We start from the raw sequence: 18,102 nt of genomic DNA, 5'->3' as shown, positions 1-18,102 counted from the left end.
ATAATATTTAAAGGCCCTTAAATAGTCCAAAGGGGCCACTTCAATCTTTGAACTATCTTAGAACGTCTATAACCTTCATCAACTTAAATATATCTCTTAACTTAAATATTTTTCTTAAATTCATGAAGCATAGAAGAAGAAGTCACTTCTCTCATTCAATCCATGTGTTTGAAAAATGTAAGAAACTATTGGCAATTAAAATTTTGAAAAGCTCTAATCCAAAAATTTAATATAAAATAATTTTTTAATCTTTTTCAAATCATTTTTATAAAAATAAATATCTTATTATATAATATAAGTTGACTTAATGATCTTCCTAAAGTACTTAAGTTAAGAAGTTCTATCTAAAGTATATTATTAAAGTATAATATTTTATTATTACAAGAGTAAAAATTTTGTGGTATTAGGGCCCAAGAATTGAGCAAAACTCTTTGGTCCAATGCAAGTTTTTACATCTTAGAAGCAACTCCAAGTATGTAAATAATTCTATTAAAGCAAGGGCAAGAAGGACATGTATTTTAATTGTCCCTTCTATTAAAAATTTAATTATCAATGTAAATTCTCTTATGAGTAGCAATACTTTATAGATAATAATTAATGATATTTATAAAAATATATTAGAAATAGCAAAAAATTATACTTCCAATAGGTTCAAAAAAGAAGCCAAATGAAGTTTGATTTAGCAAATAAACTACTATCTAATACACCTTCATCTTAAGAAGAGATTACAATATGGTCGAAAGACCAAGAAATATATTTTTATTTTGTAAGAGACTAATTTCATGTAATAAAGAGAATTCTTGGAATTATTTCAAATCTAGACTTCTTCTTTAAAATTATCTAAAAATAAAAGGTTTTTCAATTACTTATGGAATAAAAAAAGAGATGGCTTTAGAATTCTAGCTATTTTTGATAAAATTTATATCAACTATTTTTTTAAAGTAATAATTTTAAATAAAAAACTAAAAAAAATGTAATTCTATCAAATAATTTACATACATATTTTTTTCTTTAACTTAATCTTATGTGTTTTCAAAAATAAAGCTTCAAATTCAACACTCATTAGTTCAAAGATTCAAGAATTCAAGACCAAGTAGAAAAATTTTAGACTTTAGTAAAAAAACAAGCACTTTTTAAAATAGAGTTAAATAATCTATAAGATTCTACAAGCAATTTTTCAAAGATTAAGCTCACTTGAGAACAAGAAAAAATTAGCATACAAAAAAAATTAGTACAAGTTTAAATTAATTAAAAATATAATTTTGAATATTTTTTAATTCAACATAATTTAAATTCAGTTTTAAAAACTTTAAAAATAACTCAAAAGAATTAAGAAAAAATAAAATATTAGAAATAAGAAGGTATAAAAATTAGATCTCACATTAAATGTAAAAATTTAGTGAAAGGTACTTCAAAGATTTTTTTAAGAGAGATAAAGAAAGAAATGCAAGGCTAAAGATAATAAGTATTGTTGATAGCTAAGGTCTAAAAGCTTAAGATTAAAACCAAATAAAAAAATCATGTTAAAATTATTAATGTCAACTATAAAATTACTATTTCTGTACCTATAGAATAAGTCAATAAAAAAATTCAATCTCTAAGCCAAAAAATTGTGTAATTAAGAGAAGTAAGTAGATCAATCTTATAATTAAATCCAAGAAGTTTTGTTCCTATAAATATGAAAGAAGCAAGGATTAGTATGTCAAAAAAATTTGATGGAATAAGATCAATATTTTGATGATTTTTATAACAAGTCAAGCTCCATCTAAAGTTACATCTATTCCAATACATTAATGGATTTATTTAAGTTGGATTTATAAATTCAATTCTATCTAGAATTTTTTTTTATTATTTGTATATTTGATGGAAAAAGATTCATAACTCTTCTATGATCTAGATTAATTCTTGAAAGTATTTATGGTCATATTTAAAAAATAATTTGAAGAAGGTAGTAGAGACAAAATTCTAATCTTTATAATTAAGTTTATGATTGGCTATTATATATACTACTAAACTCCAAAACAAAAATCGCAATGTAGATTGGAATGATAAAGCCCTTATCAATTAATTTTGATATGGATTAAAAGATAATATGAAAGAATTCTTATTAATAATAACAAAAATAGACTTATTTGAATAATTTATTGTTTAAGCCATTGCATATAAAAATTGATTTGTTAAAAGATGCCAAAAAAAAATGGTTGAAAAAGAAGAAATGGAGTGATGAAAATAATTCCAAAGCTTTTAGAAAATTATTTATTATAGAAAAAAATTTACAAATTAATGTAGTATATTTTAAATCTCTCTTTTAGCAAGAAAAAACTTAATTTTGGTAAGAAGAATAGATTGTGAAAAATTACTTAATATTGTTATATGTTCAAAAATTATGTATATTTTTATAATTAATTTTTCACAATATATGTTAAAAGATTATGTATATTGTTATAAAATTACTTAATATTATTCAAAGAAGCAATATAAACACAAAATGATGAGTACAATTACCAAAGAAGATGATATATTAGAAAAAAAGTTTGTTCAACTATAATAAAGAGTATTAGACTAAAATTTTGTATAATATTTAATAAAGATCATATTTTCTTTTCAAATCTCTTATCTTATTTTATAATAGATGATTATTTAGGATTAAATTATAATAAAGTATTTTCCTTGTTAGATTCAAGAACTTCAAATTGTTTTATAAATAAAGAGTTTTTTAAAAAACAAGAAATATCTTTAATCAAGAAAACTAAGTCTATATGTGTAAAGTCATAGATAGTTGTTTATTATCTTTTGAAAGTGTTACCTATAACACTATTCCTTTAGATGTAGAAATTAATGGTTTTAATAATTTAATATAATTTAATATTATTAGATCTTCCTCTAATCTAGTTATTTTAGTTTGATTGTAAGTAAAGAAGTATAATCCTTAAATAGATTTGATTTCTTATAATCTTAATTTTTTTTGTAATATAATTTAGGTTTTTGTTATTTAAGTAGAAATTTATAAGTCTAGTATAACCGAATTCTTATTAATAGGTATAAGAGCTTTATATATGCAAAAAAAAGAAGGCCATCTTTTATTATTTATGCCACATTTATTTTTGATGGTAAAAAGACTTCAAGCATTATTTGAAGTGAATATAAGGATTATCAAAATATTTTTGAAAACAAAATGTAAATATTTTTTTGGAGTATTAACATTATAGTTGCTCAATTGATCTTTAAAAAAAAGTTCAACTATCATTTGGACCAATCTACAGCTTATCACAAAACAAGTTGGCTACATTCAAAGAATATATCAACAAAAATCTGACTAAGATTTTCATATATTATTTCAAATTTCTAACAAGAGCTCTTATCTTATTTGCAAAGAAAAATGATAGATCACTACAAATGAACATGGACTATTAAAGATTCAATACTATTACCATTAAAAATAGATATCTTTTATTTTTGATATTATGACTTTTTAATCAATTAAATCAAACAAAGATTTGTACAAAAATAGATCTATAAAAAGCATATAAGTTGATATGCATCAAAGAAGGAGATAAATAAAAGATTATATTTCAAACTAAGTAGGAAATTTTAAATATAATGGCATGCTTTTTGAATTCATAAATACATTAGATACTTTTCAACATCTAATACATGATATTTTATGAGAGTTTTAAGATGATTTTTTTATTTGATATTTATATAATATTTTAATATATTTTAAGAATAAAAAATATAAAGTTTATATTTATTGTAAGTTACAAAAACTTAGAGATGTAATATTATATGAAAAGATAGAGAAGTATGTATTCTACACAACTGAAATTGACTTCTTAAAATACATCATTTTAAATGATGGCCATATAATGGATTTAGAGAAAGTTCAAACTATCATAGATTAAAAGATTCTAACTACAATAAGAAATTTATAATATTTTTTGAGATTTACCAATTCTTATTAAATCTTTAGAAAAAACTTTTTTCAAGTTGTAATTCTACTAATATATTTGATTTGTAAACAAAAACTTGAATAGAATAAAGAAGCTAAAACAACATTTGAAGATTTGAAGATAACTTTTACTAATTTCCAATCTTGTATCACATTGATTTTTTTGAAGCATTTTTTATGAAAATAGAAGTATTGAATTGTACCTACAATATAATATTATCACAAATGGATGCAAATGAAAATTTTAATTTAGTAGCTTTTTATTCAAGAATATTTTAAAAATTTAAGATCAATTATAAGATTCATATTAAAAAAATTCTTTCAATTTTGGATTCATTTCATGAATAGCACCAATATTTGGAAGATAATTTTAATCTCGCCATTATTTATACAGATGAAAAGAACCTCATGTATTTTGTATCAAAATATATTTTAAATTTTTGCCAAACCCATTAGAACATGTCTTTGATAAAATTTGAATTCAATATTATATATCTATCAAAAAAAACATAATTTATAAAAAAATCTTTTTAAGTACTTTTAACTTGCATCAAAAGAAAGAAATATGTATTTTGATCAACAAAAAAATTATTCTTCTAAAGCCAAAGTAATTTTATCTTTGAATTATAAAATTAATATTAATTATTGGTTTAATTTTTTAAAGTAAATTCAATGAAGTATATCCTAAGATCATCTTGTTTATGATATTAAAAATGATTTTTTAAAAATTTATGATACTTCTAAGTTAGAATTCAAAAATAATCTTCTCTATTTAGATAGATGCATATATATTCCAAAAGGTAAAGCATAACTACATATTTTTCAAAGTCATCATAATTTTTTAATTACACAATATTTTGAATACAACTAGACTTTAGAATCAATATCTAAAGATTTTTTGTGGTCTCAAATATAGAAGGCAATTAAAGACTTTGTATAATCATATGATATTTGTTTAATATCAAAACTCCTTATTAATAATCTTATGGACTTTTCAAACTACTATTTATACCAAAACAACCATAGTCTTTTGTTTGTATAGATTTTATTACAAATCTCCTTATTTCAAGTTTTTATGACTCTATATTTATGATCACAAAGATAGCACATTTTGTATTATGTTCAAAATCTATCACAAGTAAAAAAATCGCCAAATTTAATTTTTAAAATATTTATTACTATTATTGATTACCAAATTAAATTATATTTAATAAAAAAACTCAATTTGTATGAAGGTTTTAAATAACCTTTTTCAAAATATTAATGATAAACATAAAATTATCTTTGGCTTTCTATCTTCAAATTGATAAACAAAAAAAAAAAAAAAAAAAAAAAAAAAATAGACTAATATTTAAGATATATTATTAACTACCATTAAGATAATTAGATAAATTCATTATTATTGAAAAAAATTTCCTAAAATAATATGATATATTTTTTCATTTAATAAATATTTTTTATGTTAATTAAGATTATTATGCTTAATTTTATATTTTTGAATTTGTAAAATTTCATAATTTTGCAATGATATATTTGAAAAATTATTTATTAGAGCTGCATGCAATAATAAAGGTACAATTTTAAAAAGCTCAAGATAGACAAAGAATCAATATAAATACTTATTGCAAGAAATAACCTTAATTTTATATTTGTGATAAGGTATAATTATTTTTTTATAATATCAAGATTAGTGGCCTTTGTAACAAGCTAGATTATAATAGATTTAGACTATTTTTTATTTTTTAAAAAATAAATTTAGTTTCATATTAATTATATTTACTAGAATCTTTGAAAATCCATTATATGTTCTATATGTTTTTTCTTGAGCCATATAAGGCAATGGATATACCGGATAGAAGATAAATGCAATATCTTCTTATAAAAATGGATAATAAACAAGAATTTGAGGTTGAAGAAATCTTAGATATAAGGTAGTGTCAAAATAGGTTAGAATATCTTTTACATTGGCATGGATATGATATTAGTGAATGTACATAGAAGCTAAGCTATCCAAGAATCTTGCAAATGTAGCAAACAAGACTGATATTTTTCATCAATAACATTTAATAAAATCAAGATGTACATTGTTAAGGATAAGAACTTGATAAAAGTAAATAAACAAGTGAAATTTTCTTAAAGAAAGATGACAAAAAAGAAAAAAAAAAGTATGTATATTAAAAAAAACTACAATAGTTATTATTAAAAGTCAAGAAAACTAAAAAATCCTTGAAACTAGACTAGAAGTAAAAATAAAATTAATAAGAGTGAAGAAGGCTTTATTCTTGCTTTTAAATATTCTATTTATCTAAAAACTATGTAATGACATTCTATAGGATTTCTAATACTTGTCCAATTTATAAGACACATGTCTTAACTTATAAGATAAATTTCCTATATATGTGCTATATAGTTAGCTAATATTACAAGCAATCAATGCATACAACACATGAATAACTTGTTGGCCAAGTTTCTAACCTATTAATCACCTATAAACATTTATAAAGATGAAACCACATCTATGAAGCTTTTAGAAATCTTTTCTAAAAGATATTATCAAATTAATCTATTTTTATCTATTTTTATCTATTCATATTATCTAGATAATTATTAAATTAAATATATATTTTTTTGATATTATTCTTCCTTCTGAGAACAAATTCCACAAAGAGCCATAGTTACATGTTGAGAAAGTCCAAAATGCAATGAATTATATTTGGTAAATATTTTAAACTTTATTTCTTTTAAAGGTAGTTGATAGGTCTTCTTAGACATTGATAATATATCATTTTAACAAAAGAAGACCACCCTATTATTTGATCATTATTGAGGCCTTTGTAACTTCTTTCAAACAAAGTATTTGTAATACCATCAAAAGCTGTTTCTACCATCAATAAAATTACCAAGCATTTGAAGTTTCTTCTAAGGTTATAATATCAAATGTAATGTATCTCTCTTTCTATTCAAGAAAGATCATATTATTTTTGAAGGTATTTGTTTCTATTATATCATCTTAAAAGCTATAAAAATCTTAATATCTTTTTTGATAAGTCAAAAAATAATAGCTCTTTAGTTGAATATTCTTGCTATTAATTCTCTATCTTATTAGTGCAACTAATATAAAAAAAAGTAAAATAAAGGATAGAAAATGGAATGAAATCTATATTGAACATGCTTTCTTTTATAGAAAAGATTTGTTTGACTCTTTATCTTGGTTTTGATAGATATTATTGATAAAAAGCTTTGACCTTCTTTGTTGCATTTGCAAGATTCTTTATTGGCTCCTATAAGCATTTACAAATATCGTATCTAGTCAATACCGCATCAAGTCTAAGACTTCTTCTACATCAAACTCTTGATTATTATTCACTTGTATATGAGATATTGTTGTATTACGTATATTCTTATTTAAAAATTCACTAAGTACCTACTTGTAGAAGGTAAGTAAAAATGCAATAAAAATCCTATCAAGTCTAATCAAGTCTTAAATAAACTTTAAGTAATTATCAATAATTTTAATTAAATTTTAATTAATTCAAAGTAAATTTAAAAGAAATTACAAAAAAAATATAAAAAGTGATAATTTAATCTCAAAGAAAAATAACAAAGAAATTCTAAAGAACTATAAAAATAAACCTTAAAAAAATAATAATAATCCTAAAGAAATAATAAAAATAAGAATCCTAAATAAATCCTAATCCAATCCTATTTTAATCTTAATTGAAATTCCAATGAACTTTAGTCAAATCCTAGATAAAATCCTAATTAAATCTTAATCAAAATCTTAATTAAAATCTTAATGAATCTTAAAATACTACATTAAATTCTAATGAAATACGTAATTCCAATCTTAAATCAAATTCTAATGAAATTCTAAATCCTAATCAAATCTTAATAAAATCCTAAAAAAATCTTAATTAAATTTTAGATAAATTTTAATCAAATCTTAATTAAATTCTAACAAAATTCTAATAAAATTCTAATAAAATTCTAATCAAATCTAGACAAAATCTTAAATCCTAACCAAATCTTAGACAAATCCTAAATCTTAATCAAGTCCTAAATCAAATCCTAAATCTTAAATTAATTCTAATCAAATTTTAAACAAATCTTAATCAAATCTTAGTCAAATTCTAGTAAAATCTTACTAAAATTTTAATCAAATCTAGATAAAACCATGGATTCTAAACCAAAACTAATCAATTTTTAATCAAATCCTAAATCCTAAACAGCTCTTAATAAATCCTACAGTAAATTAAAAATTCAATAATTCATGATTGGATTGTTGATTTTTATTTAAAATTTTCAAACTTTGCAACAATTAAATTAAAAATAAGCACAAAAATATTTAAATAAAATTAATCATATCAAATAGATAATAATCTCTAAATTCCGCTTGGATATTAATCAACCTCTTTCTCAAACACTAACATTAGTATTTCTAAGCTACAATCTCTTATTTTCACAATTTCATTAATTTCAAACTTTTCACATTTGTTGCAAGTCAAGCTAGCTACCTTTGAAAAAAAAATTATATTTCAATCCAACTAGCAAATTAACAGATATCTTAAAAATATTTATTAATTCTCTTAACTCCAATTTCTAAGATCATAATCTACAAAAACTCTCATATATTTCAATCTAACTATTTAATTAATTTAAAATTTCTCACATATTGAAAACAAACATACCAACAAATTTTTAAGGTTTTACTTATAAATATCCTATAAAATTCACAAAATTATCAAATTTTCAAACTTATTTTTATTTTTAAAAATCTAAATCCACTAAGTACATTATTAACTTTGAAAATCCTTCAAAACCTCAATATTAATCCAAATGACATGAAATTAATTCTAAAAAAATTTCTTCTCAAGTCTCCTCTCAAATTCCACTCTTTGATTTATAAAAGAACTATAGAGTCACCATAGGTGCACAGTTTTATGCCTTTGGATCTGATTTTGATCTAAGTTGATAATCGGTCCTCTTTGGATATCAATTTTTGATAATTTGAAGAAATTTATGCTAAAAATCTATTATAAATTCACTCTTAAAGATGAATATATTATTTAATTATCTTATTTACTATGAATTGAAGTATTTATGTTCTTACAAAGTAAATAGAAATTTGTTCTATAAAAAGTAATATTAAGACTAAATTTCTTACTACCTTTCTATCATTTATCTTTATTTTTTTATTATATATTTTTATTAGTTCTTTCTATAATAACATCCATATTTTTATTTTTCATCATATAGTCATGTTACTACACAACAACATAGTCTTCTATTCATCTCATTTTTTGATGTATATTAGAGTATTTACTTTTTATAGTTCAATTTTTACATAGATCTTGATTTAATTTAGTTGATCAAAAAATTGAGATATCAAAGGTAGTTGGTACCTATTTTTAATTAGTAATCTTATTAAGTCTTCAATAATCCACAAGCATCCACAATAATCCATTTTTTTTCTTCACAAACAAGATAGGAGCTCATATTGGAGATTTTGAATGGTGTATGAAATTCTTAGCCAAGTTTTCTTTAAAATATTCCTTGAATTCAACTAACTCATTTTGTAATAAATTTTAGATTGGTCCAAATGTCTACTAAGTTCTTTCTTGAAAGTCAATTAAACAATCATAAAAATGATGTTTTGAAAGAGTATCTACATTCTTCTTCTCAAAGGCATCTTAATAGTTTTAATATTGGCTTAGAATGCCACTTGAATACTTTCTACTATTAAAAATAGGTATAGCATAAATAACATAAGTTGATGTTTTTTTATAACATGAAAGAAAGCTTGTGCACCTATAAATGCAGATTTAGATGCATTAGATTTATGACTTTGTACTTAGTTAACAATTTTTTTTATTATATTCTCAAAAAAGTTTAAATTACAAAAAATCCTATTTATTCTAGGATTATATTTTTTTAGCCACAATAAATCTAAAATGACTTGATTAGAGGAAAATAAAATAATATTAAATATTATAAAATTACTATGATCATTAATTGCTATTTCTATAAGAATAGTTTCATGAATAATATCTTTAAAAGACAATAGACGACCATCTATGACTTCTACATGATTAAATTTAATTTTCTTTATTAAGGATATGCTATTTTTTTAACAAATGCTTCATTTATGAAATAAATTGAGGCTCATAAATCTAATAAGATAAAAGCTTTATAATGTTTAAGTCTTAAGCTAACATCTATTGTAAAACAAAGAGAGGGTACTAAGGAGAGAATATAAACTTTATAAAGTGTTGTACAAGGTTTTAGTTGCATGATCCCTATTATAGTTGGAAAATTATTTCTTTCAACATATTATCTTTTTTGATAGCCATATTCTTTATTTTATTATTGTGTTGCTTCTTTGGATAATATTGAGTAGTATGCTTAAGTTTTTTATAATATAAGCATATTTCTTTTTGACAATAACAAGTCTTTTCTTATTTTGTAAGAGGTTTGAAATATATTACATTAATTTATATATCCTTAATTTTCAAATATATGTATTAAAAAAATGTAGATGGTACTATGAATTATAATAATATTTAGGCCTATTTGTACAACTTTTAGATCAAAATTTTAAAAGTCAATGATACATTTCATAATAAAATAAATCACTCGACTCAATGTTTGAGAATCAAGTAAGTTGAGCATCAATTTCTTTACCTCATATTATAATTTGTGAAAAAAATTTCTAATGAGTGCAACATTATTCTACTTAATATTAATTGAAAGTTAATAAAATTATAAAGCATATAACATTATAAATTAATTTTTTTAACACAAAATAAAGATCTTATTGGTTGAAATATGAATTGCATCATGTTTTCCATATATGAATTAAAACTCTATCAAGAATGCCTTTAAATTATCTAATATTAGATCACGTCATTTAAAAAAGGATAAAAATCATGATAAAGTAAAACTTAAAAATAATTTTCTAATAAACTTGACTTAGGATCTTGGAGTTGAATAGCTTTAAAATTGAAGTTCAATTGCCAATTATACTTGATTGATAAATCCTTGAAATTTTGATCTTATACCATCAAACTTCTCAAGAAAGGAAATTCTTGGTTCTCTAATGCTTAAATAGTGTTCTGTTATAGAATGAATAATATAATTTGGTGTAAATGTTGACATAGCTCCAATCATTTCTATATCTTCACTTTCTACCAATCTTATTGTTTCTTGTCTTGATAAATTGAGTTGATGCATTACAAACATTAATGCATTAAAAGCAATGAATAACTTGCAACTTCTAATATGCTTATGTCTTGTCAAGAAAAAGAGATAATCCACTCTTAATCAAGAAAAGACAAATCTCTGATATTATAAATATATTCTTATCATTTTTTCAAGAACAAAAACTTAATGAAAGCAAATAAAAAAGTGATACTTTTTTCAAAGAAAGATGACAAAATAAAAATGACGAAGTGTATATATTAAAAAAATTATAATGGCTATTTCCAAAAAATAAGAAAACTAAAGATCCTTGATATTAGACTAAAATAAATTAAAAAATTGACAAAAATAAAAAAAAAAAATGCTTCACTTTTGTTTCTATATATACTATCTACCTATGAGCTATATTTTATAAAGCTTTTAAGAATCTTTTCTATAAAATATTATCAAATTACCCTATTATTATTTATTTCTATCTATTCATATTATTTAGATAATATTAGAATAAATATGTATGTCTGTAATACAGATTCAACGTAAAATAGTTGTTTCTTATAGAACTTATATCTAAAAAGAGAAATAATATTATAGATATAACCAACACTATGAATTTTTTAGATAAGGGGAGTTAGGTAGAAATAAGTAAAAGTATATAAATATAATAATATATTGTAAAAAAAATATATTAAAAGCTTAATAGATGTGGATTTTATTTTATATAGATCTATAGCTTATTAGTAGGTTGAAAACTTTGCGAACAAGTTGGCAACATACTACATATGTTGGCCTTTTGTAGTAAAAATTTGTCATGTGGTACACATATAAGAAATTTACTTCATAAATTAAACACACGTCCTATAAATTAATATGAGTGTAAAATTCACTACTCAATCCAAATTACAAAATGGCCACAATTAAAAAAATTTTGTAATTGGTGGTGTGAAGTGGAAGAAGCAAGAACAAAAACAAAAGGAAAACAACACAAAAAAAAGTGAAAAAAGTGCAATCAAGCAATTGTATACTACAAAACTAATTATAGTCTATTCATTGAGTTTTTATCTAGTTTAAAATAAAAAATAAAAGTAAAAAATATATTTTTTAAAATTTAATTTTTTTTATCTTTCCAATGGTATAATAAATATATAAATCCGAGTTACCATGAATAAGATATGAAGGTTTAAAAATAAAAAGTAAATAAATAATTAATTAAATAAATAATTTTTATGTCAATGATAACTTATTTAAGAGATTAAGAGTTCAAAAATCTCAACAAATGGAATTTGGACTGTGCATGGTCATTATTTTCTAAATAGATATGAGTAGGGGATCCAAAATTTGGTTGCGTATAAATAGAACATGGACCAAAAAGATCTCGCAACTTCAATCTAAATTTCTAATTTCTTTCTTAGAAGTTTTATGTAACTCTTATAATGGTAAAAGACTTCTTTTTTATTAATGAATACATCACTTCGACTAGAATAAATATTTTGTATAAACAAAGATTACAAAGAAACAATCAATTACTTTAAATCTTTTAAGGAAACTTTCCAAGAATTCAACTTAGCTTCTAATAATAAATCATTTGAAATATATTTATTAGATTAACACTTGAAAAGAGTTATATTTGGCATTGACTATCAAAGATATAATTCAATGATTGATAGGCCTTTATTATTCAAAAGAAGTCCTTTCAAATTATATCTTTCAATTATAATCCTCCAACTTTAATATATACACCAACAACTAATTCATCATGCCACAAAATCTTGCATCAAAAAAATATAGTGAAAAACTAAAAGAGAATTATAAATTCAAATGGAAAAATATTTGATTTGATTTATGAGCTTTGAAAAAAGCCATGTTAAAATAATTCATATATTACAAAGGTATAGAAATTATACCTTTGTAATATATGAATTTTAAATAGTGAAATTTGGAACAATCAAAGAATATGTTATAAAATTTGGTCAAGCCTTGTGGACTATGGTAGAATAAAATAGAAATTCACAAAAACCAAACTAAAAAAGTAAGTAGAAAATGGCAAAGCCTTGCTTTATTATTAGGATATAATGAAGCAAATGATTGAAAACAATGGTGTAAAATTTAAAATTTCCTTACAATGATATTATTATACATACTAGAACTAATACTTACTCTTAGAAATACATAGATTTACTTCATTTACCACCCTATTCCTTGGGATTTAGGTGCTTGAATGTCTTGTACTTAATACTTACTAAGCAATGCATCAGATATACCCGGTTGTGTTTAAAATAAAAATGAAACTCTATAGAAGTGAATAACAAGTGACTTAAAAATATATATACTTAAATCCTTTCCATCGAACGTCTTGGAAGACATAACAGAATCTTGAATATACAGAAACATAAAATTGGCGCTTCGAAATTGTCGCAGTTTTTTTCTTGAAGTTTTTCTGCACTTCAATTTTGAAAATTTGTTCATGATGTATATTACTTTGAGTTACTGTATCAACAAATCGAACTTAGAGATCTATAGTTCAAAACGAATTACAATCATTTTTAGACAAATCTTCTCCATGGTCACGAGAATTATCTGTCCGCACAGTTCCAAACAGGATTCGTAATGCATCCTGCAATCAGGTTTGAATATTCAATCATATGGAGATGACTTGGAAGTTGAGGTCGACGCATTTGATAGTTTTAACGATCTTGTACACTTGTCGGTAAGCTATAGCACATAATTTTTTTTTAATGGAAACAGAATTCCCGTACAAAGGGAGTTCAGACAACGTCAAATTCGATCTGTCCACATCCTAATGACTTGTAGAAGATGCACACGCTAATGGATCTGGAGGCTGACTTGTCACCCTTCTCAATAGAGCTTCCGGAGATGGAATTCTAGCTCGCGCTCTAGGGGTCAGAGCCACCGACTGCTTCCGATCGACGAGAATTCTATGGCCTGTGAATGTCGTGAAGATCATGTTCACGGTGGCGTGACCGAAGGTGACAAACTAGTGGAAAGAAAGCAAGCGAAAAGCTCCAGTAATGCTCGTACCCAATGTACATACATGAGTTGAGGTATCAACCACTGGTCCAGTGCTCACAAACAGTCTACAGTTCACTCAACTTAAGTTATAACTCCAAGCAGTTGAAATCTCGTGTAGATGCAATCTGCAGAACCTAAAGTTCAACATGCTTCTTGTCCATGTAGTCTACCGGTGTCTTCTCCTCCTCAATTCTGCATCGCAAACATGACCACAAAATCCAAGAGAGCATGATCGAGGTCAGTGACTGGAAAAAGACGATCTTCTTGTAATAAAACAGACCGAATAGACCCATCGTTGCGGAACTTGGAATAAGTGTAGTATGGGCAGAAGAGTATGAATAACTCACCCGGACGGTGCATCGTTCCTATCGAAAGGTAAGATGAGGTTGAGGAAAACAGCAATGAATCCTCCTATGGAGAATCCATTGGACATGACAATGATGATTGAGTCCCTAAAACCTGCACATACGATTGGGATTAGCTTTCAGATTAGTACTAATCACGAAAAGAAAAGATTCGTTAACAGAGTAATGACAAACAGTTCGGCAGTGTCACTGTAGACGCTGTGCATACCTCGGAAGGCAGGAGACCATGAAGGATTGATAGGCCAGAAGTTTCCTTCAAAAGGATAATCCACGAACTGGCTGGTTATGTTCACCCAAGCAGGAACAAGAGTGACGCCCATTCCGACGCCGATAGACATGATGGCTATGAACCGATTACGGCGGTTGAGACCTTCTCTGAGATTCAGCACATGGATACCAGAAACAACCACCCCGGTGAAGAGGAACGTGGTCATGCCGCCCAAGACGCAGTTCGGAATGGTAAGGATGATGGCAGCAAACTTGCCCACAATTCCGAGTATCAGGAGCCAAACACAGCAAGCATATCCAGCGTACCGCGATGCGCATCGCGAGAGAGACAGAACGCCGTTGTTCTGAGCGTATGTTGTCACAGGTGTAATGGTTGCCAGCGCTGAGAAAAAGGAGTTGATGCCGTCGGCAAGCACAGCTCCCTGGATACTCTTCTCAAACTTTTCGCCAACAGGCTCCAGTTGGCTAGCCTCAGCGGTGGCGGTAATGTCGCCGATGCACTCCATTGTGGTCACCATGAAGGCGAATAAGATGGGAAGCACTGCAGGTCCGTAAAATCCCAGCGGAAACCGCTTCACCCATAAGAAGGTGATCCACTTGGCGTCCGAGATTTGCTGACCTGTTACGAACCTGCACAGCCATATCCCAGTCTTCTCACTGCCTCCTCAAAAAGTTTTCACGGCGCAATAGAACCAGCGAATCTACCATGTGGGACTTCTATCATGCAGTAACCGATCGTTACAGTAACCAAATCAAATGATCCACATGGCGGATGACGATTGATAAAAGGAGCACACCTCAATGATTTGCATGTACCCGTCTCATCGCAGGACGAGTAGTGCACACTCGACGCAACAATCATGCCCACGAGCAACCCGACGATGACCTCGATGTTTCGAATGAACGGGGATCCAAACAATTCAGCAAAGATGATAGCGAAGAAGACGACCAATCCAAGCCCCAGATAGACACGATGCCCGAAAGCCAGCACTACTTCTCCATTCCCGCTGCAGGGTATTTTGGTAGTCAACACCTGGCTGCTGCAGAAAATGCCTCCGCCCCAGTTCGCGAACCCGGCTCCAATGAGCGCACTTCCGAGAAGCACCAGGCAGGTTCCCGTCACAACTGGAGGAAACACCCGACGCAGGACACGCGACGGGACGAATGACACGAAAATCTGGTAGAAGCAGCATACCAAAACCTGCAGAGGAACCGTATTCGAGAACAGTTGATCAATGCCAAGTTTGGAGCGCATCAGAAGAATTTAGCTACTAAGGTAGTGTACAGAGTTCTCTGTAGTGCTTACGGTGCCAAGAACTTTTCCGTAGGCTGCTTCTGGAGTGAGGCATTCTCCGGTAAGTGGACCTGCACATGCCCCACACGTGCCTCCTACAGTGCAGGGCACCCCCGCACATGCACATTTACTAAGCGTTGATATAACTTGTTGTGAAATGGGGACAAATGAGAAGGATACGCCCATCACTGACAACATGCCTGACCCGATCACATAACGCGTTCCAGGAATCCTGAGTTGTACTATTTGAACGAACGAGGCCACGGCTGCGACGATGAGCGCCGCCGACACCAGGTCTGCATCAAGCACGTCACAATACCATGTCTAGTTCAGACGACATGTGTTTCTCGACTTCCTTCAAAACAATTCACAGGAAATCAACCGGAGAAGTTAAGAGCTCGGTGTAAGCATACGATCTTTCTGAGACTCTTGTTCTAACAGCTTCGAAGAGAGGATCATTAATATCTATGAAGATATTGCACAGGATACATGCAGAGCTCGAGTTCGCGATCTTACAGGCCTGGTTCTCCGGCTTGAACCCGAGCATTGCAATCAAGAGCGGCGCTGTAATGATTCCTCCGACCTGTTTCGGACGTCAATAGTACAGAGGTTAGGTCGAGACATTACAGAATAAAAACAACAGCGGGGAGTCGGTAATACTTCCGCCATATCTCGTAATTAGTGAAGAGCATACTTCTGTAGAAAATACCAAAACGCAGTAAGAGGTGGTGGAGAACTTGCCATGGCGAGAGCGTGTTGAAGGCCCATCACAACAGCCACTAGGACTGAGAGTTTTTCATCCTTGCCGAAGAAAGGAGGAAGAGAGCGGCCATCCTTCCACGGAGGGGTTGGCATGCACAACGAACCCCAATTGTAATTGCCAATTATCCGTCTTTTCCATGTCCCCCCTTTCTCCATTGTGGTAGCCTCTAGCGCCAAGTTGAACACCAACTTCGCTCAGTAGCAAGTGCCCAGATCTAGATCACCTTCATGGAGCGCTGTGCCACCTTGGTCTTCCCACGATCTGCTGGAATGCCCACAATGAAACCGAAGCTCGGTGTGAGATTAAGCGGAACATGCTTAATCGACATAGGGCTCCCCCAACCTTTACCGCCGCAATCTGCTACTTTCGCTTACCAGAGTCTCACATAGAGAGCTAAAACAAGTCACCGATAAAACGGTCTTTAGAAAGGATACACTCAAATGCCCTGTCAAAGGAGCACCAGATTTAGCTTCACTCAGACAATTGAGGAAGGCACAAAGCAAGTGATAGATTTCGGAGTGAATACACTGCGAGGCAGATAACATCTCTCCGATTCTATCCACCATTGACAAGAACCATACGGTCTCACACACGCCTCAAATTAGAGTAGAGAGTTGTCTACTCGAATGATCCAGGCCACCTTCCGACTCTTGCAAGTCATCACCTTCACCGTGTTGGAAAACGATACAAGGTGGAAGCGCTTACATAATGGGTGAAGAGAAAAGCGCAATACATCAAAGTCACATGGAAATGTTTTAACTTTGAAAACCTATCAAAAGATTCATTTCGAAACAACCAGAGAGACTTTCTCAACACAAGGAGGCTGGTTGAATCAGGCAAGCACGGCAAGCAAGAACTTTGAGTCGCAATGGACATTGTCAACCCCACCTAGCCGACGTCCCACGTTTACAGACGTAGTCCTCAAAATGAGACAATCCTGAGTCCGTTGCAATTCCCTACCAGCACCAGTTCTTGTGACGGCAAACGTTTGCTCGCCCTAGTGCACTTCATCTAAACTGAACTTCAACAATAAGTGAAAAGAGGTACCTCGACATGCACCTCTCAGCGCATTCAACCTTTACACAGACTGGCGATGTTCATATATAAATTCAAGCCCGCCGACAACACCGCTGGAACCAAACTTCCATTATTTTCCAAATCTACGTAGTTCGAATCCACCGACGAATCCATGACAACACCTTCCACAAGCCCTGCAGGAAAAACAAAAATACAGGGCGACGCACACTTACAAGACGTTGCAGACGGATCCCAGTGCAAC

The 18,102-nt window shown here is 28.3% G+C and overlaps 1 protein-coding gene across 8 annotated transcripts; it reads right to left on the bottom strand.

Annotated features, from left to right (window-relative positions):
- Positions 1-13,851: 13,851 nt before the first annotated feature.
- Positions 13,852-18,102, bottom strand: LOC112289922 (uric acid-xanthine permease). 8 transcript variants are annotated; one of them, XM_024535662.3, is made up of 8 exons: positions 17,871-18,102; positions 16,802-17,087; positions 16,577-16,643; positions 16,073-16,356; positions 15,564-15,967; positions 14,747-15,396; positions 14,521-14,632; positions 13,852-14,365 (listed from the first exon to the last, which is right to left on the bottom strand). In XM_024535662.3, the coding sequence occupies exons 2-8, from the start codon at positions 16,976-16,978 to the stop codon at positions 14,308-14,310; spliced, it is 1,752 nt and encodes a 583-aa protein (XP_024391430.1). In that variant the 5' UTR covers positions 16,979-17,087; positions 17,871-18,102; the 3' UTR covers positions 13,852-14,307. The 8 variants fall into 8 exon arrangements, with proteins under 8 accessions (XP_024391430.1, XP_024391432.1, XP_024391433.1 ...); XM_024535664.3 differs by having other exon boundaries at positions 16,802-17,084; XM_024535665.3 differs by having other exon boundaries at positions 18,068-18,102.

This window comes from Physcomitrium patens, chromosome 12 (assembly GCF_059467195.1).
Source record: "Physcomitrium patens ecotype Gransden chromosome 12, ASM5946719v1, whole genome shotgun sequence".
In the NCBI taxonomy this organism is placed as follows: Eukaryota; Viridiplantae; Streptophyta; class Bryopsida; order Funariales; family Funariaceae; genus Physcomitrium; species Physcomitrium patens.
Note: the sequence above shows the minus strand (reverse complement) of the source record. Positions and strands in the feature narration are given on the sequence as shown.

Bases quoted from the DNA above. Each gene is read 5' to 3' on its own strand.
- LOC112289922 (XM_024535662.3), bottom strand. From the start codon at position 16,978: ATGGAGAAAGGGGGGACATGGAAAAGACGGATAATTGGCAATTACAAT. The intron at 15,968-16,072 runs GTAAGCACTACA...GTTCCTCTGCAG, and splicing joins ACGGAAAAGTTCTTGGCACC to GTTTTGGTATGCTGCTTCTA. The intron at 14,366-14,520 runs GTGAGTTATTCA...TTTGCGATGCAG, and splicing joins AGGAACGATGCACCGTCCGG to AATTGAGGAGGAGAAGACAC.